Source organism: Nipponia nippon, unplaced genomic scaffold, assembly GCF_047370975.1.
Source record: "Nipponia nippon isolate SJK-2023a ecotype South Korea unplaced genomic scaffold, ASM4737097v1 scaffold_4, whole genome shotgun sequence".
Classification (NCBI taxonomy): Eukaryota; Metazoa; Chordata; class Aves; order Pelecaniformes; family Threskiornithidae; genus Nipponia; species Nipponia nippon.
This window is the reverse complement of record NW_028262358.1, coordinates 116,449,165-116,471,456: the sequence shown is the minus strand read 5'-3', so window position 1 is coordinate 116,471,456 and position 22,292 is coordinate 116,449,165. Positions and strand designations below refer to the sequence as shown.

Genomic DNA, 22,292 nt, shown 5'->3' with positions numbered 1-22,292 from the left:
GAGCAGTCCTGAAACCAGAAAGGGACAAGACAAGGGAAGTCATACTTGGAAAGACTGGACAAAGGACTGGACAGCAAGGCCAGTAGTTGGTAGATATTCTGCCCTTTTCTGCTTGGAATGGAACCTAAATTTCCAAAATCTTACTGTTTCTGTTCTCAGCAGGTGCCTTTGGCTATGTGTGCCTTAAAAACAGGAGCAGCACAACAGAAGACAATTTGTAGAAATAACTAGCAAGTGGTGAGGACCTGGTGTTCCCCATGTCGACATCTCAGAGGGTTATTACTTTAGCCCACAGTTGTATGGTCCCATGGACCGAAAGTCCATTAGTGACTGGAGCTCACTAAGTGTGATCCTGAAGAGCATCTTTGCCTTAGTTTCAGTTGAAAGGAGTTCATACACTCCAAGACTACTCCATGATGTTAACCAGAGCATAGTAAATCTGAACAAACATGACATTTGCTTCAAAAACACACAATAGATCCAAACTAAATCACTAATTTCTGTGCTGGACACCCCCAGCGTGACACCCAGCATGAAGGTGTCCCATGTTCCTCTGGCCAGAAGCTGACAGTGCTACTTCTCTCAATTGAACCATTACCTTAAGGGACAGAGGCCTAAAGCAGCAGATCTAGAGGCGTTAACACTGTTGCCAATACATGTAGGTGCCACATGTAAAACACCTGTTTTTTGGTTTACCTCCTTGAAGTCTAGCAGACTGTATACACAAACTCTGCTAAAACCAGTTGATATTGCATTACCAGGCATTTCAAAGTTAGGGAGCACTGATATTGATTCAGACACCTTTCATGTATGCATTAAGAGGTGGTCTTTCATTAAAACATCACTTTTTCCTCTTTCATTAACCAGAAGAGCTGTGTAATGAAGGAGACAGAAGGATGCAGAACTCCTACCTCATTTGTAGCAAAAGCAGTAAAATGTCTGTTGAAAGAAACAGGGAACTATATGAAGTAAAAATGGATAGCTTCATGGCAAAGGCACCTAAACTTCACATCCAAGAATGGACTGTTGGTGAAGTCATTAATATTTGTCATAGATGGTCACAGTTTGTCCTCACTTTTCTGAGTATCTCATTTAAGACCTTGAAATCTGTTTTACAGACAGATAGACAGTGTTTCGGAGCACCTGCAAATGAAGTCCAGGAGTGCTATCCTTTGAGCATACTCAATACTATGCACACACTGGAAAACCAGCTCTAGGTGTTTCAGACTACACTACGTACTTTCAAATTAATGTATGTGGTTTGACATTAATTTGTGTGCTCCCCATCTGCAAAATGAAGATAAAAATGGCCACTAAGGTGTTGCAAAACTAAATTAATAAATGTGAGCATGCAAATCCTGTAGCAGTGCATGTGAGAGGAATGCACATAAGAAAATAAATTCTGTCTGTAAACCATGAAATATGCAGTAAATAAATCCTCAGACCACACACAGATTTTAAAATGAAAAATACTATCAAATAGCAGCTCGTCAGCTGAACGTCATCCTGTCAGTGGATTGAATGAGTCAAGGATCCTTTGGATCATGCAGTGAAAGATTAAACTGTAATGCAAATATACCAGAGGCAAGCTAAGAATGCATATAAATCTTTTGTTTAGGCATTTCCAAATCTGTGAGTTCTCAAGTTTACAACCCTACCTGGAGAACAGCCCATTTCACAGTTCATGCAGACTAAGCCAAGTATTTTATCCACCTTTGTAAGTGTAAATGACTTTTCGTCTTTTTCTAATTGATCATGTCATGAGACTCTACAACTAGCCTATCAAATACATAATAATTTCAAGGACTAATCCATTAAACTGGAGTTGCTCCATTTCTTTTTCTTCTCAGTTTCATAATCTTTATTTTTGTATCTGTTGGTAACGGAGCCTAGGGTTAACCATAATTCGGTCAGATGTTTGGCTTTCAAAAGGCCTGAGTGCAGCTGGCCATTTTATGTTGGCTTTTTTGAAGAATTTTTGCTAGTGTGATGTCCTGTGATTTATGAATCGAAGGCAAGATCAAAAGAAATTTTCTCCTAAAGCAAACGACATACCTTGTTTCTGGCAATTAGTGAGTGACAAAGGAAACCAATAATGTTTGTTAACGTGAGATGGTTTATGTTCCATGTTTTACATATACATAGAAGTATAACTTGGGTTGGTGTCTGTGCAACTGAGATATTATATTTTGGATACAGCCAATAGTCAGTAATGTCCAAGATTTGGTAAGCTTCAACAACAGAAGAGCGAGTGAGACAAAAACTTGTAACATTTTGTGAAATGCAGTCTGGGCTCTTAGCCCACCTCTGCCCCAGTGGGTGCATTTATTTATATTCCACATGGCTACAAAAATGATGGAAATGAAGATTTTTGTGATGAAAGGAAAACTTCTTGTCCCCTAATTTATGTTAGCATTGCTCAATTATTCACTGAAGTACAGAAATGAAATATGAAACAAATGAGCGTAACGGAATTGGGCCAAGCTGTGTGTGTGATATGTTGAGCAATCAACATCCTTCTGGTACCTGCATTCAAACATTTTAGTATAAAGAGTCCTCATCATTAATCTTGTTTCTGTATAGTTTTAAATCCATAGGTTTTTACTCTCTCCCAGACAACCACTCTCCCTTCAAATACTTTATAGAAATTGAAAAACATAGCTATAGCATGCAAAGTTAAGATGAAAATGGGGGGAAATGATGACTTGGGAAAGAGTGACATTCAATGTTTCTAACAGAGAAAAAAGACACTTCATCAAATATGATATTTGCCTGGAATTTATGACTTTTGTGTTTAGGTGGGCCCTGTAGCACCTGCTTCATGTATGTCATTGAACAAGGTTATTAGGGCAAGATCAAAACAAAATGGACTTTGGTAGAATTTTAGTTCCACATTACAACCCAAAAGAAAATTGCTCCTTGATCTGCGGGAGGTGCCTGTGCTCTACATGGGCAGCACTTCACAAAGATAAGCTAGAGAGTTGGGGTTGTCAACCCTGGAGAAGAGAAGGCTTCAGGGAGACCTTATTGCGGCCTTTCAATACTTAAAGAGGGCTTATAAGAAAGATGGAGAGAGACTTTTTACCAGGGCCTGTTGCAATAGGACAAGGGGTAATGGTTTTAAACTAAAAGAGGGTAGATTTAGACTGGATATAAGGAAGACATTTTTTACGATAAGGGTGGTGAAACACTGCAACAGGGTGCCCAGAGAGGTGGTAGATGTCCCATCCCTGGAAACATTCAAGGTCAGGTTGGATAGGACTCTGAGCAACGTGATCTAGTTGAAGGTGTCCCTGCCAATTGCAGGGGGGTTGGACTAGATGACCTTTAAAGGTCCCTTCCAACTATTCTATGATTCTATAATTCTATGATTATAAAATTCTCCAAGCAAAAAAAGTTTTGCTTCAGAGAATGACCATAATTGCTGTTATTCTAACATGGCTGAGTGAATCACCTCCAGTTTACATCTAACACTGAGGTTAAGAAAAATAGGTGCTCCTCCACCTCAGGCCCCAACCAGGCAAGTGGTTTGAGATCACACCTAGCAGATGCCTAGAAGACTGAGCTACTCACAAATGTGAAGTGACCTCCTACTTTCTCTTCGTTTGTATCCAGAAGAAAGCCATAATGGTTAGCCCATTCAGCTGGGACATAGCATCAAGTTTACTGGTAATTTTGCCATTTGATTAAATAGCTGGAACACTAACATAGAAAACAGCTAATAGCTAGGGAAAACACAGCAGCTTGCCTGGTTAGGGGTGGACTCCATGGACAACTAGATGTTTTGATCCATAATAACAAATTTCTTAAGACAGACAGACTTTTGTCAGTAGATGTCTGTTTTCAGAGTTAAGCCTGTATTGTGTTCCACAGTTTTACAGATTAGGAAACTGAGTAACAAAGCATTTAATTGGCTTCATCATAATTGCAGACTTGGAAACAACCAAGAACTACCAATTTGCTATTCCTCAAAGTATATCTTGGGTCATGAAGCATCACTTATTTCCAAATAATTCAGTGCTCTTTGTTTGCATATTGGTTGCTTCATCAGCAACTTTTCAAATTAATGATTTGATATGCTTTGATTTCTAGCTGATTTTTTACTATGGAACTGGAGACAGCTGGTGTCCACAGCAGTACTACGATGAGATCAAAATGGATTTTCCAGATGGGGACATTCGACTTTGTGAGAAAGGGCTCCGCCACGCCTTTGTGCTAGATGCCAGCAAGGAGATGGCTGCAATGATTACAGACTGGTTACAGGATGATTTGACCAAATTGTAAACACGGATTCAGTGATTAACAAGAAAATGATGTAATTATTTTGTGAACGTGTAATTTTTTGTGAGAGAGTCTGTCCTATTTTTTTCTGTTTATTATAGATTATGGCTTGTTTTCTATTGAGATGTTTTAGAGAAAGTTAAAGAGAGACTGGCTGGTCCAAAGTATAGTTTTATTGATTCAGTGGTGATGTACCTTCATCCTGTGTCTTCAGGACTCTGCAGGACTTGGCAAAGGGTGGGATATTTATTGTCTGCCAGCACTCTAGACAACACTGATACTAGATTCACTGGCTACAAGTGTACCTGAGTTACTACCACCTCACTCACCTGCTGGAGAACTGTCAGGGATGGGTTTGGGGCAGCCCAGCTGGCCTGCTTTAGAAAGAAATACCAGGCTACTCCGTATGGATAAAAATCCCCCTGTGGATGGATCCCGGCAATGGATCCTGGTATGCTGTGAAAGACCTGGCCCTCTCCACATGTCTCGTCTGTCCATGTAACCGTGGTGCATGACAGCCAGAACAGCCCAAGGCCCCAGGACAACCCTAACATTGTCTCCTCCAGGTCAGGTGGGGTTGATGGTCAGTCAGAGGTCGGGCTGAGTTCAGGATGAATACAAGGGAGATGTGTAGATGAGGTGTCCAGTTTCTCCAAGTCTCAAGGGGTTTAGGGTGCTGCCAGGACTCCACAGGTTATTAAAAACACCGTAAGGTAACTGTGGCTGCTCAGCAAAGGAATACATATGGAGCTCTTGTCTGGAACATGGCCAAGTGTTTCATTTTTCAATTGACTGTAGAGAAGGTAAGGGACGCTGGTCAAAAGTGCCAATATTAAAAGGTTAAAATGGATTGCAGAATTCATATATAACTGCTCATAGGTGGCCTAGCTCTCCTGATGAAGTCCATGAGAACAGTGCTTGCTCAGCAACTTTGAAGAGTTAAACCAGTTTTGATGCATGCCTAAATTTCAGTTCTTTGCTCTAAGGACTGAAGTATGAAGTTTTCTGCCAAGCCACAAATTAGTTAAGTCCACCATGAGAAAATGGCTAGTGCTCTGCAACGGTTGCACCCATGAAATGGCATGAATTGTTATATTGAGAACCAGATGCTTGCTAGAGCACATTGCTGACAAGTGCACTGTTCCTCACATTTGTTCATCCCTCTCCTTTACAGATAAAAAAAAACTAGAAAAAAACATCCTACCAGTTGTGATAACAGAAGTTAGAGGCGATAGCTAGAAATGAAAATACTATGAGTAAGGGGAACAGAGCCAAGTGTAATCAGGAGAAGCTTTCTAGCCATGAACCTGTGAAACAGTCTCCCTGTGGAGTTCATAGAGACATTTATAAATAAACAAAACACCACAGAATATAGTCAGGGGAAGTCCTGCCCTTGCAAACAGATGAATTGAGATGATGCATTGGCTATCTAACTTACAAGATTTATTAACAGTTTTAATGTGGTACTAGTGAGAATGGTACTGGAGAACATTCTCTGTGATGCAGAAAGACCAATTAATTCCTTACTTTTCTTACACAATTATATACACACCTTCCACTTCTCTCTAAACCCCCCTTGAATCTTTCACTAATATTTAGAGCAATTTGTAATAGAATTCAGTTTCTGGATATTTTGGACTAGTTTTCAAACCTGCAGACAGATGGTGGATTTAAGTGACCTTCTTTGCATCAGAAACTGGTTTAGCTTTTGAGACTAGCCAGTGGATTTTCAGATTACACTGCCGCATAATGAAGCAGATACTGATGCTTGAGGCAGAAATGTTGAGACCACAGTTGCAGCAGGATGGGGAGGAACCAGATATGTTCAAAGTGAAGGGACTGTGCCCGTGCAACTGATTCTGTTTATTGGAGAGTCATGGGGCTTTCCTTCTTTCTACAGGGCTGTATTCAGTCATGATCAAAACAATTCTTGTGATCACTTTAGAAATCCATAGTTGTATGTGTCTGTGTGTGTTTAAACAGCACCCAGATGCTGGCATGCATTCCTGTTGGATGGCCTTACGGCAGATGCTGAACACATCTGTTGGCCTAGGTGCTCCCTGGGGCAGAGTGAGGGGGTGTATGTTCACATACGTGGATATATGTATATGTACACATATATATATACACATGTGCACATGTTTGTATGTTAGCAACATAACAAATATAGTTCACTCGGTTGTTTTGGTTGATCTGGTTGAACAAAACATTTGTACTTCAAAGTATATGGAATCAGGTAATCGAGCAAGGACTCGGTTTGTAAAAGCTCAGCTGTTGTAGTGGATCTCCTGAGGACAGAAAAAATCTTGCGTTAACCAAAGATGACAAGCAACTATTAAAGCCTGGAAACTGAAGCACCTATGAGAAGCAGTTGTTTACAGTGCATTATTCGTATACTTTGTATGAGGAATTAATTTAGCAATACTTGTACTTGTGTATGCCTTTTATACAACTGTTAATCCATTATAATAAATCCTAATGACTGCATTAAGACCTAAAGTGAGATTAGATCTGGTCAGTGATGACCAGATCTACTGCAGGATAATGCCTTACAATTTTCTTAAATGAATTTTCTCTAAGATTATCAAAACCATATTGATTCAATTGCTACCTTCCTCCTAGAAGTTGTTACTGTAAGGCTAAGATCTGAAAATCTGCTACTCTTATTCATTGCAAAAAAGCACGGGTCTAGTTTCCACAGCTGTATTTCCTAAGAGGAGCAGATCTCACACAATGAGAATCCAGCTCCTCTGAAGCCCATGGTGTTCACCGTGACCCCAGACAAAGAGTGTCAAAAGTGCTTATGGTCCAACTGTGCCAACTTACCATGAAATCACAGTGTGGTCTTGCCTATTTTAGACTATTTTAGAATTCTTGGGAAACCTATCGCAAATGAATTGACTGTATGCAGTAGCACCTGATCTCTGTCTTTCACATTTGTGCTTAATTCTCACCACGCGAGTAATTCTGCTAGCTTCAATGACTTTGACTCATGTTCAAGTGTTTTGCTAGATCAATACCTTTTATGAAAAAGTACACAACTCCAATAACAAAAATAAAGACATTTATGGTAAAATGTAACTTGATTCTTTATTTTGATAACTTGTTTAGTCTTAGTTCACCTTCTTCATTACTTCATGCGTACAAAATTTGCAAAAACGCGTGCCAAACCCCAAATTTCAGATGCGATGTAGACATCTGCTAAGTGCAGAGAAAATCAGTGGGTGGTAGGCACCTGACTCACTTAAACATTTTTATCCAGAGCCACTCCAAAATAATCAATCGGTGTTTCCCCTTGCTGCCTCCAGCTCGGTGTTTGCTGCTTTGGATGAGCTATAGAGTGTGTGGATTAGTGAGGTTTGTCCCTTCAGGAAGCTTGATGAGTGCTTGCCCAGTGTTTATGGTGAAGAATTTAGTTGGACTCCAAGCTAAACACCAGTTTCTTGACTCACAGGAGACAGATTGCGTACATGAGCCACAACAGATAATCTCTTCTCTGCAGTTGAGGTCATTTACGTATTTATTTTACAGAAAATGGGTTTATACGTGCATCCACTCCCTGTCCCTTTCTTTGGTCTAGCTAATTGCCAGCAAAGACTTTAAACAAGATGTTCAATGTTGTCATTAATAAAGTTGCTCAAACTATTGCTGGGTTTGGATAAACTTACTAGACCCAAGAGACTTGTTCTACTCTGTGTCACAGGTCACACTCAGGCTCCCAACTACAATCAGTTTCTGAGGCTCTTCATGTGCAGGCAAATGTTCTCTTTCCTGGCACATTTACAAAATAAAAATCCAGAGAGTGTTTGTGAGTGACCAGGAACTATGAAAACAGCATATATTTCTGGAACAGCTGATGGGGTTTGAGTACAAGCAGCAGATATAGAGCAGTAACAGTACAAGCCAGCTGCCAGAAGCAATCGTTGCTCTCAGTAGCATCACGCAGAAGTTATGAAACAGGCTAACACGCATGCTCAGATGGGACAGGCAGGGAGAGATTTAATTAAAGACCGTTTTCAAGTGCTTAAGCTGATTGATAGTAAATGGTCTAGGTTTTTCCATTCCACCTGTTGCAGGAACGTGCTTGTAGGAAAGTAGTTGTGTTGTGGCAAGTAGTTTGCAGCAGCTAATAAAATGCAGAATGTTGTGTAAAACATCTGACTTGCTCTGTATCTGACTCATAGAATCATAGAATATCAGGTTGGAAGGGACCTCGAGGATCATCTGGTCCAACCTTTCTAGCACAATCTAGACGAGATGGCCCAGCACCATGTCCAGCTGAGTCTTAAACATGTTCAGCGTAGCAGAGTCAACCACTTCCCTGGGGAGATTATTCCAATGATTGACTGTTCTCATTGTGAAAAATTTACCTCTCGTGTCCAATCGGAATCTCCCTGGGAGTAACTTGTACCCGTTACCCCTTGTCCTCACCCTGTGACTCCTTGTAAAAAGGGAGTCTCCATCTTCTTTGTAGCTCCCCTTTAAGTACTGGTGCATGGTGATGAGATCACCTCTAAGCTTCCTTTTCTCAAGGCTGAACAAACCCAGCTCTCTCAGCCTGTCCTCATACGGCAGGCTTCCCAGACCCTTCATCATCTTGGTGGCCCTTCTCTGGACGCCCTCCAGCCTGTCCACAGCTTTTTTGTATAACGGGAACCAGAACTGTACACAGTATTCCAGGTGTGGCCTGACAAGCGCTGAGTAGAGCAGGGTGATGACTTCTTTATCTCTGCTGGTGATGCCCTTTTTGATGCAACCCAGCATCCTATTGGCCTTCTTGGCCACAGCAGCACACTGTTCACTCATGTTGAGCTTCCTCTCCACCAGGACCCCCAGGTCCCCTTCCACGGAGCTGCTCTCTAGCCAGGTGGATCCCAGTCTGAGCTGCACTCCTGGATTATGTTTTCCCAGGTGCAAGACCTTACACTTGTCCTTGTTAAACTTCATAAGGTTCTTGTTAGCCCACTCTTCCAGCTTATCCTGATCTTCCTGCAGGGTGGCTCTCCCTTCCAGAGTGTCTACTTCCTCACTCAATTTGGTGTTATCTGCGAACTTCATCAGGCTACACTTAATCCTGTTATCCAGATCACTTATGAAGATACTGAATAGCGTTGGGCCCAATATTGATCCCTGGGGGACCCCACTTGTGCTGGGTTGCCAGTTTGAAAAAGAGCTATTTACCACCACCCTTTTGGTGCGGCCCATCAGCCAATTCCTCACCCAGTGCACAGACCGCTTGTCCAGGCCATAACGCATCAGTTTCTCCAGGAGGAGGCTGTGGGGAACCATATCAAAGACCTTGGAGAAGTCCAGGTAGACAATGTCGACCGCTCACCCCATGTCAGCCAAGCAGACCACTTTATCATAGAAGGCCACCAGATTTGTCAGGCACGATCTGCCTTTTGTGAAGCCGTGTTGGCTTTTCCCAGTCACATGCTTCATTTGACTTGTGATGGCCCTCAGGAGGATCTGTTCCATGACTTTCCCGGGGATTGAAGTAAGACTGATGGGCCTATAATTACCCGGATCCTCCCTTGAGCGCTTCTTGTAGATAGGGGTAACATTCGCCTTCCTCCCATCCTCTGGGACATCCCCCGATCTCCATGACTTCTCGAAGATTATAGAGAGTGGCCCCGCAATGACATCAGCCAGCTCTCTCAACACCCTCGGGTGGATGGTGTCAGGTCCCACCAATTTGTAGGGGTCAAGCTAGTGTTTGCCAGTTCAGTGTTTGCCAGTTAGGCACTCGAAGGAGATTTTTTGCCATCCTATTTGAAGCGATTCACAATGAAAGAGGCAGCAGGGGGTGCCCCCCACTCTCCCAGTTTATGAACATCTTCAACAAACTCACCTTAAAACCCCCAAGCTCTAAAATACACTGTGCTTCATACGATTAAGAGAAATCCTTGTGTATGAAGATGAGATGGCTTGGAATTGGGAAAAACAGTCTCTCCCAGTGTCAGGACTCAACTACTCCTTTTCCCTAACAGGCATCCTTAAAATTTGATAAGGATCCAGCTGTTCCAATCATCTAACTTGTAGAAACAGGAATACCATTTATAGAATACAAATGTGTTGAAGTGTTAACATCATCTGCTCTCATCATGCAGGGGGTACTGCAACTCATCGGTGTTTATTAGGAAGGAACCTGTATTTTCACACACAAAAAAACCCCCAGGATTTTAGGCATCCTGAGTGAGCTGGAAGGTGTAACTCCAATTACAGCCCCAGTACAGCCTCAATAAAGTCAATAGGCTCGCACACAGGCTTAGGGCGACCCAAGTGACTGATTGACTGAGACTAGGGCAACAGAGGTGATGTGACATGAACAAAGAGCTTCAGTACAAAAATATTACGTGCAAGACGGGAATTTCCTTTTATCCTCATATCTCTACTGGTTTGCACCAAAATAGGACAGTCCAACGCAGCTGGATTCTTATGGAAATAGTACTTTGTGATAATGAGGATTTAAGTTTTCATAGTAATGAAAGCATGCCTGCCTAATATCAGTTTTTGAAAATAAGATTAAATTCTCATACTAGAATACTTTGGGACTGCAGCTGAGCCTCACAGCAAACACATGTCCCAGTGATCTCCCCAAGCATCTTCTGAATTGGTCTGCATTACAGAGAACTGTGCGGGATGGGACATGAGAAACTTTGGGAAAGTCTCAAGCAGATGCTAGAGCCTGGTCTAAATCCTATGGAAGTTAATACAGGCATTAAAACTCATTTCACTGGACTTTGGATTAGGTGCGAAGAGGAAAACTGGCGCTCTAAGCAAAGTCGAGCTGGCTCACATAACTTGCCCCCACTTCATAAAGCGGTGCTCCCAAAATAGATGTCTAAATTCCCTGCCTGGTGTAACTTAGATATCTAAATGTAGGGGTACCAGATCTCCCTCTGGAGGTCCTGGCAGGCACCAACTAATTTTTTTTACTACATAAGGGACTCAGGCATTTGCTTTAGGGTTAAGTCACTACATGCCCAAGTCAGACTTTTAGCAATGCTCTGCATTTTCTTCCATTGTATCAGTGTGTGACCTTGGGCATCTCCCCTGTCTTTGTTGTGCCTCTGATTTCTCTCAAATATAAACTGCCCATGACAATGCTTGGCTTTCAGAATATATATGAGGATTAACTAGTTCATGTTGTAAATCCCATGAGTAGTCTGAAGTGCTATGTTAGTACTATGGCCTAAAAACCTCTCTCCACTGAACGCAAACCTACATCTCTCATTGATTTCAGTGAAGACACGATGGGATTCCTGTGAATAACCATTTGCTCTCACTCTTCAATGTTTTGTTGAAAATAACTTGTTAAGATAATACTTTCCTGTAAAACTGCATATAAAGCGGGCAGGGGGGCAGATGCCATCCTGTCTCCCTCCGCGTGCCTAGCCAGAGAACTTGTGCCAAAAGACCCCCCTCGGCCAACATGACTGCAGATGAGCATGTGAGGATGCAGGATACCACCCAAAAGGTGGCTCGTGCTTGGTCTGTCACTCCATGTGCCACGGGGCATGGAAATCACCGTGCCTCACTCCAGCTGAGCCATGTGTTTGTGGGTGTGCTTAAGACGAAGGGACAGCCTAGAAAATACCAGTCTTGTAAAAATTAATTTTTAAGTAAGTCCTTCAGGCAAACCTCTCCTGTCAGTTCTCCATGTGTTTCTCCTGAGTCTTGAAAACTGAGGGTGCTCTGCTATGACTGAAACACACACCTGATGCCTTAAAGACTTCTTCCATGCTTCCAAACGTGCCTTACGCCATACCTGCATGCTCACAGTATTGCATGCAGTAGGGATGTAGCGGAGGCAGTCGTAACCCTGTTACCTTTGCTCGCTGTTTCCAGGGCACTTTGGTGCTGCGCATTGCAGGAGCACACACTACAGCAACTCACTCTCCCTGAAACTTCTGGCTTTGCCACTATAATGTCCTAGTGAAAGCAGATGAGAAAAAGGTCATATAGCTGTTTGACAGCACATTCCTGAAAATGCATGACATTAATCTAATGTGCTGGATTAAGCTAATCTTACGGATTCCCTGCTTTCTGAGTGTCCCATAACTTTTAAAGTTCACCTACTAGAAATGCAAAAGGATTTCATGTCCCAGGGTGCTTGAGCTATTAAAAAAAAAAAAAAAAAAAAAAAAAAGACGACTTTGAAAGACAGAAGAATGGAATAATAAAAAACAATATTAAATTAAAAGCAATCTTTAACAAACATCTGCTGCAGTGGTAATAAGCAGCCTAATCGCTCAAGTACTAGGCGATGTATCATGTGTCCCAGTGATACCTAACAGGAATGAAACCACCAGACCTGATCTGGGGGAAAAGAACTCTCTGCTACATTTTTCCAGGTATTTTTTCATTTCCCAAATTTTGAGATTCCTAATTTCTTCCTCATTTCCTAAGGGGATGTTTTCACCAGGCCTAACCAAGTCAGGTTCCTCCCGCACCCCTCCAGAAGACTGTTGCCCTGGGCTCCCTCTGCAGGGACCACAGGGAGCCGGGCACTGGCAGGGTCAGGGTCCTCTGTTCAAGTCAAACCCACCAGGCCAGCTTTGTGTGATCACAAGCATGATGTGAGCAGGGGATATCCTTCCAGCTCTCATATTCACTCCCTCAATTCAATGTTTCTGAGCCTCTAAAACTTTCTATTCAAGTCAATGAAGAGAATCCATTAGGGTCTAGAGCACATGTTTTATGAGGAGCGGCTGAGGGAACTGGAGTTGTTTAGCCTGGAGAAGAGGAGGCTGAGGGGAGACCTTATTGCTCTCTACAACTACCTGAAAGGAGGTTGTAGCCAGGTGGGGGTCCACCTGTTCTCCCAAGTAACAAGGGATAGGACAAGAGGAAATGGCCTCAAGCTGCGCCAGGGGAAGTTTAGGTTGGATATTAGGAAAAACTTCTTCACTGAGAGGGTGGTCAAGCATTGGAACAGGCTGCCCAGGGAAGTGGTTGAGTCTCCATCCCTGGAGGCATTTAAAGAACGGATAGATACAGTGCTTGAAGACATGGTATAGATGAACTTGGCAGTGATAGGCTGACGGTTGGACTCGATGATCTTAAGGGTCTTTTCCAACCTTGATGATTCTATGATTCTATGAATCCTGTTTGGCTGCCTGGAGCTGGGCTGCTACTCGTCAAGGCAGGTGAACTGTATTCAGAAACAGAGGGAAGAAAAGGGATGTACATTTTGATGATAAAAAGTCATTGCAAACACTCACTGTTCTGCAACTTTTTTTTCTTGGAAAATACCTGAGGTTGCCAAGGAAGGCAGTTTAAAATGAATGGCTTTTTCAGTTTTGGTTTTGACCTCTTAGGTAGCCCGGGAAGTAAAGGTGACTTATGAAGGCTGCTCTGAGATGAGCCATCTGGTTTTGGGACACAGGCACAAGTCTTCAAAAAAAAAAAATCTTGCAGAGATCTATTTATCAATAAAATATTTAATAAACTTATCTGTACAAAATATTAAAAAGGTTATTGAAGAGTATACAAGAATACTTATTTAACAAATATATACTGCTATATAATATATTCAGGAAAATATAGATTGTTGTTTACAGTTCATTTACAATCCCATATGTACAATCTATTTAAACTTTAGAATACATACAAACAATGCATTTACACCATCACTTACAGAGCTATCTTCTTTAGAGATATTTCACACACTCAGACCTGAAAAAGCTGAACAAATACATGGATAGTTTAGAGGCACACACAGGGATACGAGTATTGCTTCAAAAATTATAACTACTAGAGATACGGCTATTGGAAACATGAGTCCTTTTTCATTTTCTGCTATTTTCCTTTCTAATGAAAGAAAAGAACATATAAATAAAACCACGACTGACCAGCAGAGAGGCTCATTTTGTCAAAGAAGCTCCAGATAGCGTTGACTTGACTTCGGAAAAATAGCACGCGGTGATGGGATACGTAGTGACTTAGCAAACTGGATCAACAAGCAGGGCTGATGTTGCTCCTGCCTGCATCTAAAGTGGGGAGCACCAAGAGCAGAGCAGCTCTCTCCTGCGCAGACATGCGTTCAGTTCTTGCGAGCAGCATCTCCACCAGCTTTTCCAGCGAAGAGCCACAGCGCAAGGCGGAGCTGGTGACTCCAGGTGACAAAGCCCCTAACTACTCCTCAGGTTGTAAGAGCTTGATTTGCAAAGGCACTGCACAAATGTGGTTTCGACTGAAGCACAGGGGAGCACTGGATGTTCAGCACCTCAGAAACTCACGCCCTTCTTTTTCGGCACTATTTAAAAGGTTAATTACTCACAGCACGTGGGATGAATGTAACCAGAGTGATCACCCCCCCCTCCCCGGCCAAGGAGGGGACGAGCTGCCCCTACAAAATGCCCCATCCCCAGCTGATCACCGCCTACACGAGCACTTAACTTTGGTACCTCTTTGAGGACTAAAGCCCAGCCACTCCATGTGCGACCATCCCTTTTCCTGGTCTGTGGACATTATTTCACGCTCTGCTGCTGACGGCTGAGCTCCTGTGAGCCCCTTGGTGCTCGGCAGTTCCCGGCACACAGCTGGCACACAGCTCCCTGGGATGACCAGCTTGGGAGCAAGGGAACCCTAAACTTTGCCTCTTGTTTTTTCCCTCCTGCCCCCCTCCTCTGTCTTCGCCAAGGCAGGACAAAGGAAATGAATGAAACACTGCGTGGAATGCTACCATCTCCCCAAAAACTGGGACCAAAGCCAACGCCGCAGCTCCCAGGCAGGCTGGGCTTGACCTAGCCTCTGGGTCTCATTCTTCTGACGGTGGAGACCTGGGTGGCACCAGCACAGGTTGATGCTGCAGCAAAGTGGAGGGGAAGGGAGACCCAAACACTCACACCTTCCATCAGAAAAGCACGTGAGCGTGTGACCCATTGTGAGCTGGTCCTCTCCTCCCACTGGCTTCAACCTGGCCAGACCCGTCCCCTCAGCGTCCCCTGCTCGAGGGCACAGACTGCCCCAGCCTCCTGCTGCTGAGACTCAGCCTTTCCTTCCTCGCTGTCCCCCTGCTCACCAAACACCACAGCAAGTCTCCACACTCCCCATCCTGAAAACCCAAAGCATAAGCACAAGTACCAAAGCAGAAAAAGGAGCTCACAAAATGTACAAATGAACTAATAAGTGGTGATGACAGAAAAAATGAAGAGCAAAACCTACTGAAAAACTACTGAAAAATGGCTGGGTTTTGTTTTCAGCCATTTCTGGGAATGGATCAAGATTCGCTTTAAGATTATTCAATACCAATCTCCATGAAAACATTCTGCTGCCCAATGCTTCCTACCCTAGTTCGCTCAGCTAAAATTTAAACTCGGTGCATCAGCCAACCTGCTGGTGTGCTCCTTCCCACCACCATGTAAATCAGGCTCCTCTCCAACTGGTAAATTCAGGGGGCTGCTTGGATACTGGTGCCAGTAAAAGGAAAAAGCAGCCATGTGGGCTACACGTCTTGAGGTACAAGGCTGCAAAACATCCTTTGAGATGTAGGGTGGGGTCCTTGGTCAGTGGGTTGGGTCCTTGGTCAGTGGGTTACACCACCAGCAGTTCCAAATTTTGATCATTTTTTGAAGGTCCAGAACACTTGCTGATAGAGCATAACTGGTTTTCAGAGACATCTTTGCATCTCTATGTACCTCGCCACACGCTGTACTAGGAATAAAGAGCCTTAAAAGACTGAATGCAGCTGGTTTTACCACGGAAGACATAAACCATCTTATTGACAAAATTCAAGGCGTCATGTACGCCAGCCTGGTGGAACATCTTGCTCTTTTACCAGCCATTAATTCAAGGACAGGAAAGGCAGGAAAACTCTCCCCTCACCTCGCAAGGTCACAGGCTCCTGACCATCAGCAACACCCCATCCATGGAACAGTTACTCCCCAACACCTCTCCCCAACGTTTTTTCATGGAGAACACACTCCTGGCGGTGAGCAGGCTGCTACACCCTGCTCCTGCCACCCAGCATCCCCATTCAGACCCCACATAGCCGTCAAGGGATCCCCGATGCCACAGAAGCTGCTCTGATGCCAGTGGGACACACATGGTCTCTCCATCTGCTGGTCATGGGGACTTAAAAGAAGAACCACGCCGTTCTCAAAGACCAGAGCTTGGTTTTGCCCACGCGGGTTTTCCTGCTCACTCACCTCCCCAGAGGGTGATGTGAAGAGTGAAAAATTCACACTGCAACTCAGGTTTCACCCAAGACAGGGGACACAGCAAGCAGATTGGTGGAGCTGCCCAACCAAGGTCCACGTGACAGCCCTTCGGTCTGACCTTCTTTCAAATCCAATGGCACAGCCCTGTTTCGGGTGACAACCCCTGTGCAGCACCCAGACTCTCATTGCCATTGCCCCATGCAGGTTTTCTTCTCCCTGCCACGTGGCCGTGCTGCCCCAACACAGATGAAAGAGAAGGCGCTCATATTTCAGGACCCGCTATGTGCTCGGCAGGAAGCCATCACATTTCCCACCAGGTTCACTCCAGTGTGAGTATGAGCTGGTCGGTGGATTGGTATATATGACATATCTGTCACATTAACATGTCATGTGTTTTTCAATGTGAATAACTGTAGATGCTGCTATCACAGACAAGCACGTCAAGCCGAAGCTCACGGCAAAACTCCTGTTAAGCCTGGAGAGTGAAGCCAAAGGTCCCATCAGGGCCCCAAGGTGCTCTGCTCTGTTTGCCCAGCTGGAGCCCCGTGGGACCCACATCCCCAGGGCGTCCTAAGTGATGCCCCAGCCTCCCTCATCTCTTCCCTGCAAGAGCCAGCACTGCAAACAGCAGTGCCTGTGTCTGCTGTTAAGTGGGGGACACCACGGGTGACTCTCCCTAAACACACACCTTCAGGTTTGTGGGATAAGGACCTAAAACTGCCACCAGTACAAGGAGCTGCTTGTTTTGCAATGGGAGTGTGACCGATAAATCACTGCAGACCTACCCAACTTTCTCCAGTAGCGAGCCGTGTGATCAAGACATGGGTTAAAATTCATATGGTGTAAATAGACACAGAAGTTGCTGGCACTCAGACTTGAGCAGAAGGCTCAAGGCTTGGGGTTTGCTTTTAATCGGAAGCGGTGCCTTTCCAGTCTTTTCCTTACAGGTATGCCAAGCATCAGCAAACAGCCAAAGAGGACATGGCTCCGTCTGCCAGTGCTGACCAGAATTAAGGCCGCTGGGATCAACACAGCTATGCCAGGGCGAAGCTGCTGCGAGCCTGAAGCAAGCCCTTTTCCATATGAACATCATTCTCCCTGCCAGAGGATACTCGTTTCACTTCTGCCATAGGATTTGAGGTATGAAGTGAAAAAAAAAAAAGGGGGGTGGTGGTGTTAGACAATCCCCTTATTTTAAGAGAACTAAAACCCAATTATTCCTTAAAAAAAAGGGGGAGGAAAATGATAAAATCTGTGTTTCTTGGGAATTATTTCCAGGCCAGAAGCACCCTGGTCATCAGGCAGTTAAACAGGGTGTAAAGCCATTTTGCTTCTGACTGTCCCTGCTATGGGACTCCACCGGACAGGGGGGTTCAGGACACAGCACAGGCAGTGGCTTAAGCACAGGCTTTGGTTTTATAGACCTCAAGGAGCCCAAGGCAAGACACATGCACCACTCCTGTCCCGATCCTGTGTGCATCCCCAAATCGGAGCCACAGCGCTTTCAAGTCAAATGGGATCGCTCTGCCAGTTTCCCTGCTCCTGTGCAATTACGTTCCCATGTAAGAGGGGAGGGAGCCAGTTAAGCGTAGATACATAGTCCTTTTCAAATGTTTAATATTTCTAGCTTCGCTGTAATTATATCCTGCAGATAAAAATGGTGCTGAAGGTCAAACAAATCCTCCAGAATATACTCTGCATGGAAACTGTGTTTTTTTAACTAGAAAGGTTGTATAAATATTGCAGATTAAGAACCTATAATTATCCATTAAAATCACTCTGAGTCTACTGAATTCATGTTTGTCCATGTTCAACCTCTAGTCTCCTATTTATAATGCTTACATGTGCCCAAAAATCAGCTCACACAAGAGGCAACTGATCAGAAATACATTTTTCCTGGACCATTTCTATGGCGTTAGAGGGTGATGCTCTGCGGAGGACCAGCTCTGGGGCTGGGGCTCTGGGCTGGGCTGGGCTACTGCTGTCCTGCAGCCGATGCCCTGCTTACCTGCCTCTGAAGGCAGGATTTACTCCTCTGTGCTCTCTGCAAACTCATCCTCATGTTGCTCCCCAACACAGCAGGGCTGCAGCATCTCAGCCGTGGGAACCTCCCTGCCCAGGAAAGGCTTTTGCACCCCACCGGGGGCTCAGCACCTCTGTTTGCAATGGCTCCGACAACTGCATCCCAAGCCTAATCCCACTGTTTGGATGCAATCTCTGAATCTGCATGGGCATGGAGAGGCAGCCCTTGCTGCCAGCACGTGGGGATGCGAGTCCACCCTCGTAAGAGAGGACTGCTGGCTTTTGCTCTGCAAATACTCCTCCGAGAGCAGTGAGCAATGTGACTGCCGAGTGCTGCGGCCAATATGCTTGCCCAGGGCGGGAGCAGCACAGTTACCCACCGAGAGCCCCAGCGCTGCTCCCCTCCAGCCCTGCCCTGCTCATACGCATCCCCCCGGAGCAGCCCCAGGCAGGAGCTGCCCTCCCCTGGCCCCTTCAGAGATCTTTCAGCGGGGCAAGGGGAAAGAGGGTCCAATGCCATCCTTTGCCCTCCTGTTGTCCTCTGGAGGTTGTCTGCCCAGTAAAGGAACAGATACTCTCTTAAAAGAGCAGCTGGTGTGGGTATGAACGCCAAGAGCCACACCGCCGGCGAGGGGCTGTGCTGGGCTCACCCCGGGGGGCTGAAGTTTGCTCTCCCGCGGTGGGTGGGCATGGCAAGGGCAGCCAAGGGGCTCCTCGATGTATGCACACCCTTGCTTTCTGCCAAAAACCAAACGTGCCTGTTTAGGGAGAGGCACCTGCAGCCGGGAGAGCCAGGACTGGTTCCCGCATGGGCAAAACCACAGACGGCATCGCTGCCAGAAGCGGCCTCCATGCTCTCCCCGAATCCTCCCCATCCTCGTTTATTGTAGCGATCCAGGCTAGGAAACTGCAGCGACTGAGCCACAGCTTTTCTCGCCAAGGCCAGCAAAGACATTGTGGGGTTCAGGGCAGAGCCCCAGCAGCGCACAGCACCCCAGCACTGGGGTCAGGGTAAAGCATCGTGAGACCCAGCCCATCACCCTGCTCTCCGTCAGCCTCCTCCAGACCTGAGGTGGGTGACGTCTGTCTGTCTGTCCGTTCCCAACAGCTGTGGCTGAACAAGAGTCACAAGAACGGGGGGTCACTCGTGTTGGCACCCCCTCAGATGTGGTCCTGCAAGAGCAGGTCTCAGGCCACCCGCTCGGACGAGGCTCGCAAGAGCCACCAGCCAGCAGGGGCTGCCAGGAGCTATATATATCTTGCCTGGATTTGAACTGCCTCGAACCTCCACCGCAAATATTTGGAGGAAGGGGAAGGGGTAAAAGAAACGAAAACATTAAAAAAATTGTCTCAGCAGTGAGAAAAACTATCAAGCAACCAATGGCAATTGAAAAATTAGGTACTTTGAAAGCTTGGTAACTTTATAAATGACGCAGTGTTTCCAGAGCAAGCTGCTCCAGCGCTGCTTGTGCCAACCTCCTTTCCTCAACCGCCTGCTCCTGCTTTTCTCTGTGCTAAAGCCGCAGGTCAGGAAAGCTGTGAGCCCTCCTGCCGGCCCCTCCTCACCCGCTTGCTGCACCTCGTCCCCCCAAATGCCAACAGTGAGAAAACCCGCCGGCACAGACCTGCTCCTTCCTCTCCCCTGCTAACCTCCATCCCAGAAACCCCCCGGGTACGGGTACATCACACTTAATACATATTTACATTCACACTGAGGTAGGGAGCCCGATTTTCCTCTCGGATACGCAGATGTAAAGCCAGAGGAGCTCCACAGGTGTCGAGGGGGTTACACGAGACTTACGGGTGCCACGCTCACCCCCCTGAGCTGCCGCCAGCCGCAGCCTGAGGATGCAGAGCAGACCTCAGCGGGGCGAGGATGGAGGGAGGCCGGGGGGGTTTAGCCCAGGGGATATATCACTGTTATTGACATGCATGTTTTATGCCCTGCTGATGTACTATTTTCTTAGGGGGAGGAGGCTGTTGGACCCTCACCGAGGCTTTCCTGTCCCTTGAAATCATTTGGATCTCGGTACAGCTCTTTGAGTTGACCCCCTCTCTGCCCTGGCTTGGCTCAGAGACCCCTATGAAAACACCCCTGCCACGGAGGACAACTGGCTTCATATAGAAAAAACCCACGTTTTCCAGCAAGGATTTATCTCCCCCAAAAAGCAAACTACCGTTGCTAATGAGCACTGATGTTTACACACCAACACCTTGACCGCCAGTAAAAACCAAACTATTAAAAGCAAAATCTGTGCAAATATATCTCTGGTCTAAGCCAACCCAGCCACGAAACTGAAGTTCGGTACCAAATGCCACCGAGGGGCAGCAGAGATGCTTCCCAGAGTCCAAAACACTCCTTGGCATGGCTGCAAGGCTTCTCTGATTTAAAGGCATAATTTATACTCAGCTCCTGAGTTACTAAAATCCTGTAGCCCTTTCAGCATGGGTCAAAGCGCCCCACTTTACGTAGCAGTCTCTGAGGGTCGCGTTCAGCTGTTTGCATCCATTCCCGGCGGATCCAGGCTCCCTTAATGGAGTGGGGAGAGGCAGGCGCGCCAGGGATGGAGCTCACTGGGAAATCGGTGACAAAGGAAGGCAGGGTGGAGCTTAGCACTTTCATAGAGATTATTTGGAAAAAGAAGAACCCGAGCAAAATTACTCTTCCCTGGGGAACTTGGGACCTTTGCTTCTCTCCAGACCCACTGGGAACAGCTGTGTGACTCACGGACTCAACACCGTGTGCCTCGGAAATGGGATTTTGTGCAGGAAAGGGAGGGCACCCACTGGCCGGTGCCTCCCAGGACATCAGCAAAGGGTGGCAGTGCCCGTGCCAGCACTTCAGACCATGCAGAGCCATGCATCCCCAGCTAACGCCTTGCAGGGCCGTCCCCGACTCCATTGACAGCACGAGCTCTACTTCAGACCCAACTCTCGCTTTAGCCTCCAGTTATAGGGACCACCTTTCCTGTCCCCAACAGTACACACAAATCTCTCTGCACTGCAAACAGGCCTGGACCAAATGATTTCAACCTGCCACAGGTTCTCCACCCCCTGCCTTCCCCCGGGGACCCATCATTTTCCCCCCAGCAAAGTCAGGGCAGCGTTTTGAAGGCAGCCAGAGAAACTCCTTTAACTCAAAGAAAAGAGCGTTCCCACCTCCCCCCACCCCACCACCGCAGCCGGGGGTGATGCTGACCTGACCCCTCCCTGCTGCAGCCACCGCTCTGTCCCCCACCAGCGCACTCCCCACCCCCCCGAGACAATTTTGGCCAGGCATTTTCCAAAACCTTTGGGAAAGAAGGCACCAGCTTGGCTTGGGCAAACCAAGTGGATCAGGCAGCGCTCGGAGGCTGAGCCGGCATCCCCCGGGGGCTCTGCGGGGCTGTGTGTCCCCCTCCCCAAGAGGGAGCAGGCAAGGCATGGAGATGGTGGCAGCTCCAAGTGGGGACCCGGGCCCCCTGGCAGCGCATCACCCTGGCTGAGCCCCAGAAAACTCAGTGTGGGTGGTGGGGGTCACGCTTTCTTTGAGAGGGCCTGGGGGGGGCCCAATCTACAGCCTTGCTGTCTTGGGGGGGTATCCCCCATCCCTCCCAGGCTCATGCCCAGGGTGGCCCCAGGAAGGCAGGGGACACCTGCTCCAAGCTTGGCTTTTGGAAAGGCACACATCAAAATGTGTGTATATATATATATATACACACACATATATATACACACACATATATATATATGTATATGTATATGTATATATATTTTTATGTATAAAATGGGGCGGGGCTGCTGGGTGGGGCAGGGCGGGGAAGGGGAGAGCTGCAGAAATTG

The 22,292-nt window shown here is 46.1% G+C and overlaps 1 protein-coding gene across 2 annotated transcripts in view; it reads left to right on the top strand.

The window, feature by feature from the left end:
* Positions 1-7,351, top strand: part of LDAH (lipid droplet associated hydrolase) — a 123,436-nt gene extending 116,085 nt beyond the window's left edge. For both annotated transcript variants that reach the window (XM_087776156.1, XM_087776157.1), the window contains one exon: positions 4,093-7,351. In XM_087776156.1, the coding sequence (XP_087632282.1) occupies positions 4,093-4,284 (192 nt within the window). In that variant the 3' untranslated portion in view covers positions 4,285-7,351. The remainder of the gene's footprint in view (positions 1-4,092) is intronic.
* Positions 7,352-22,292: the final 14,941 nt, after the last annotated feature.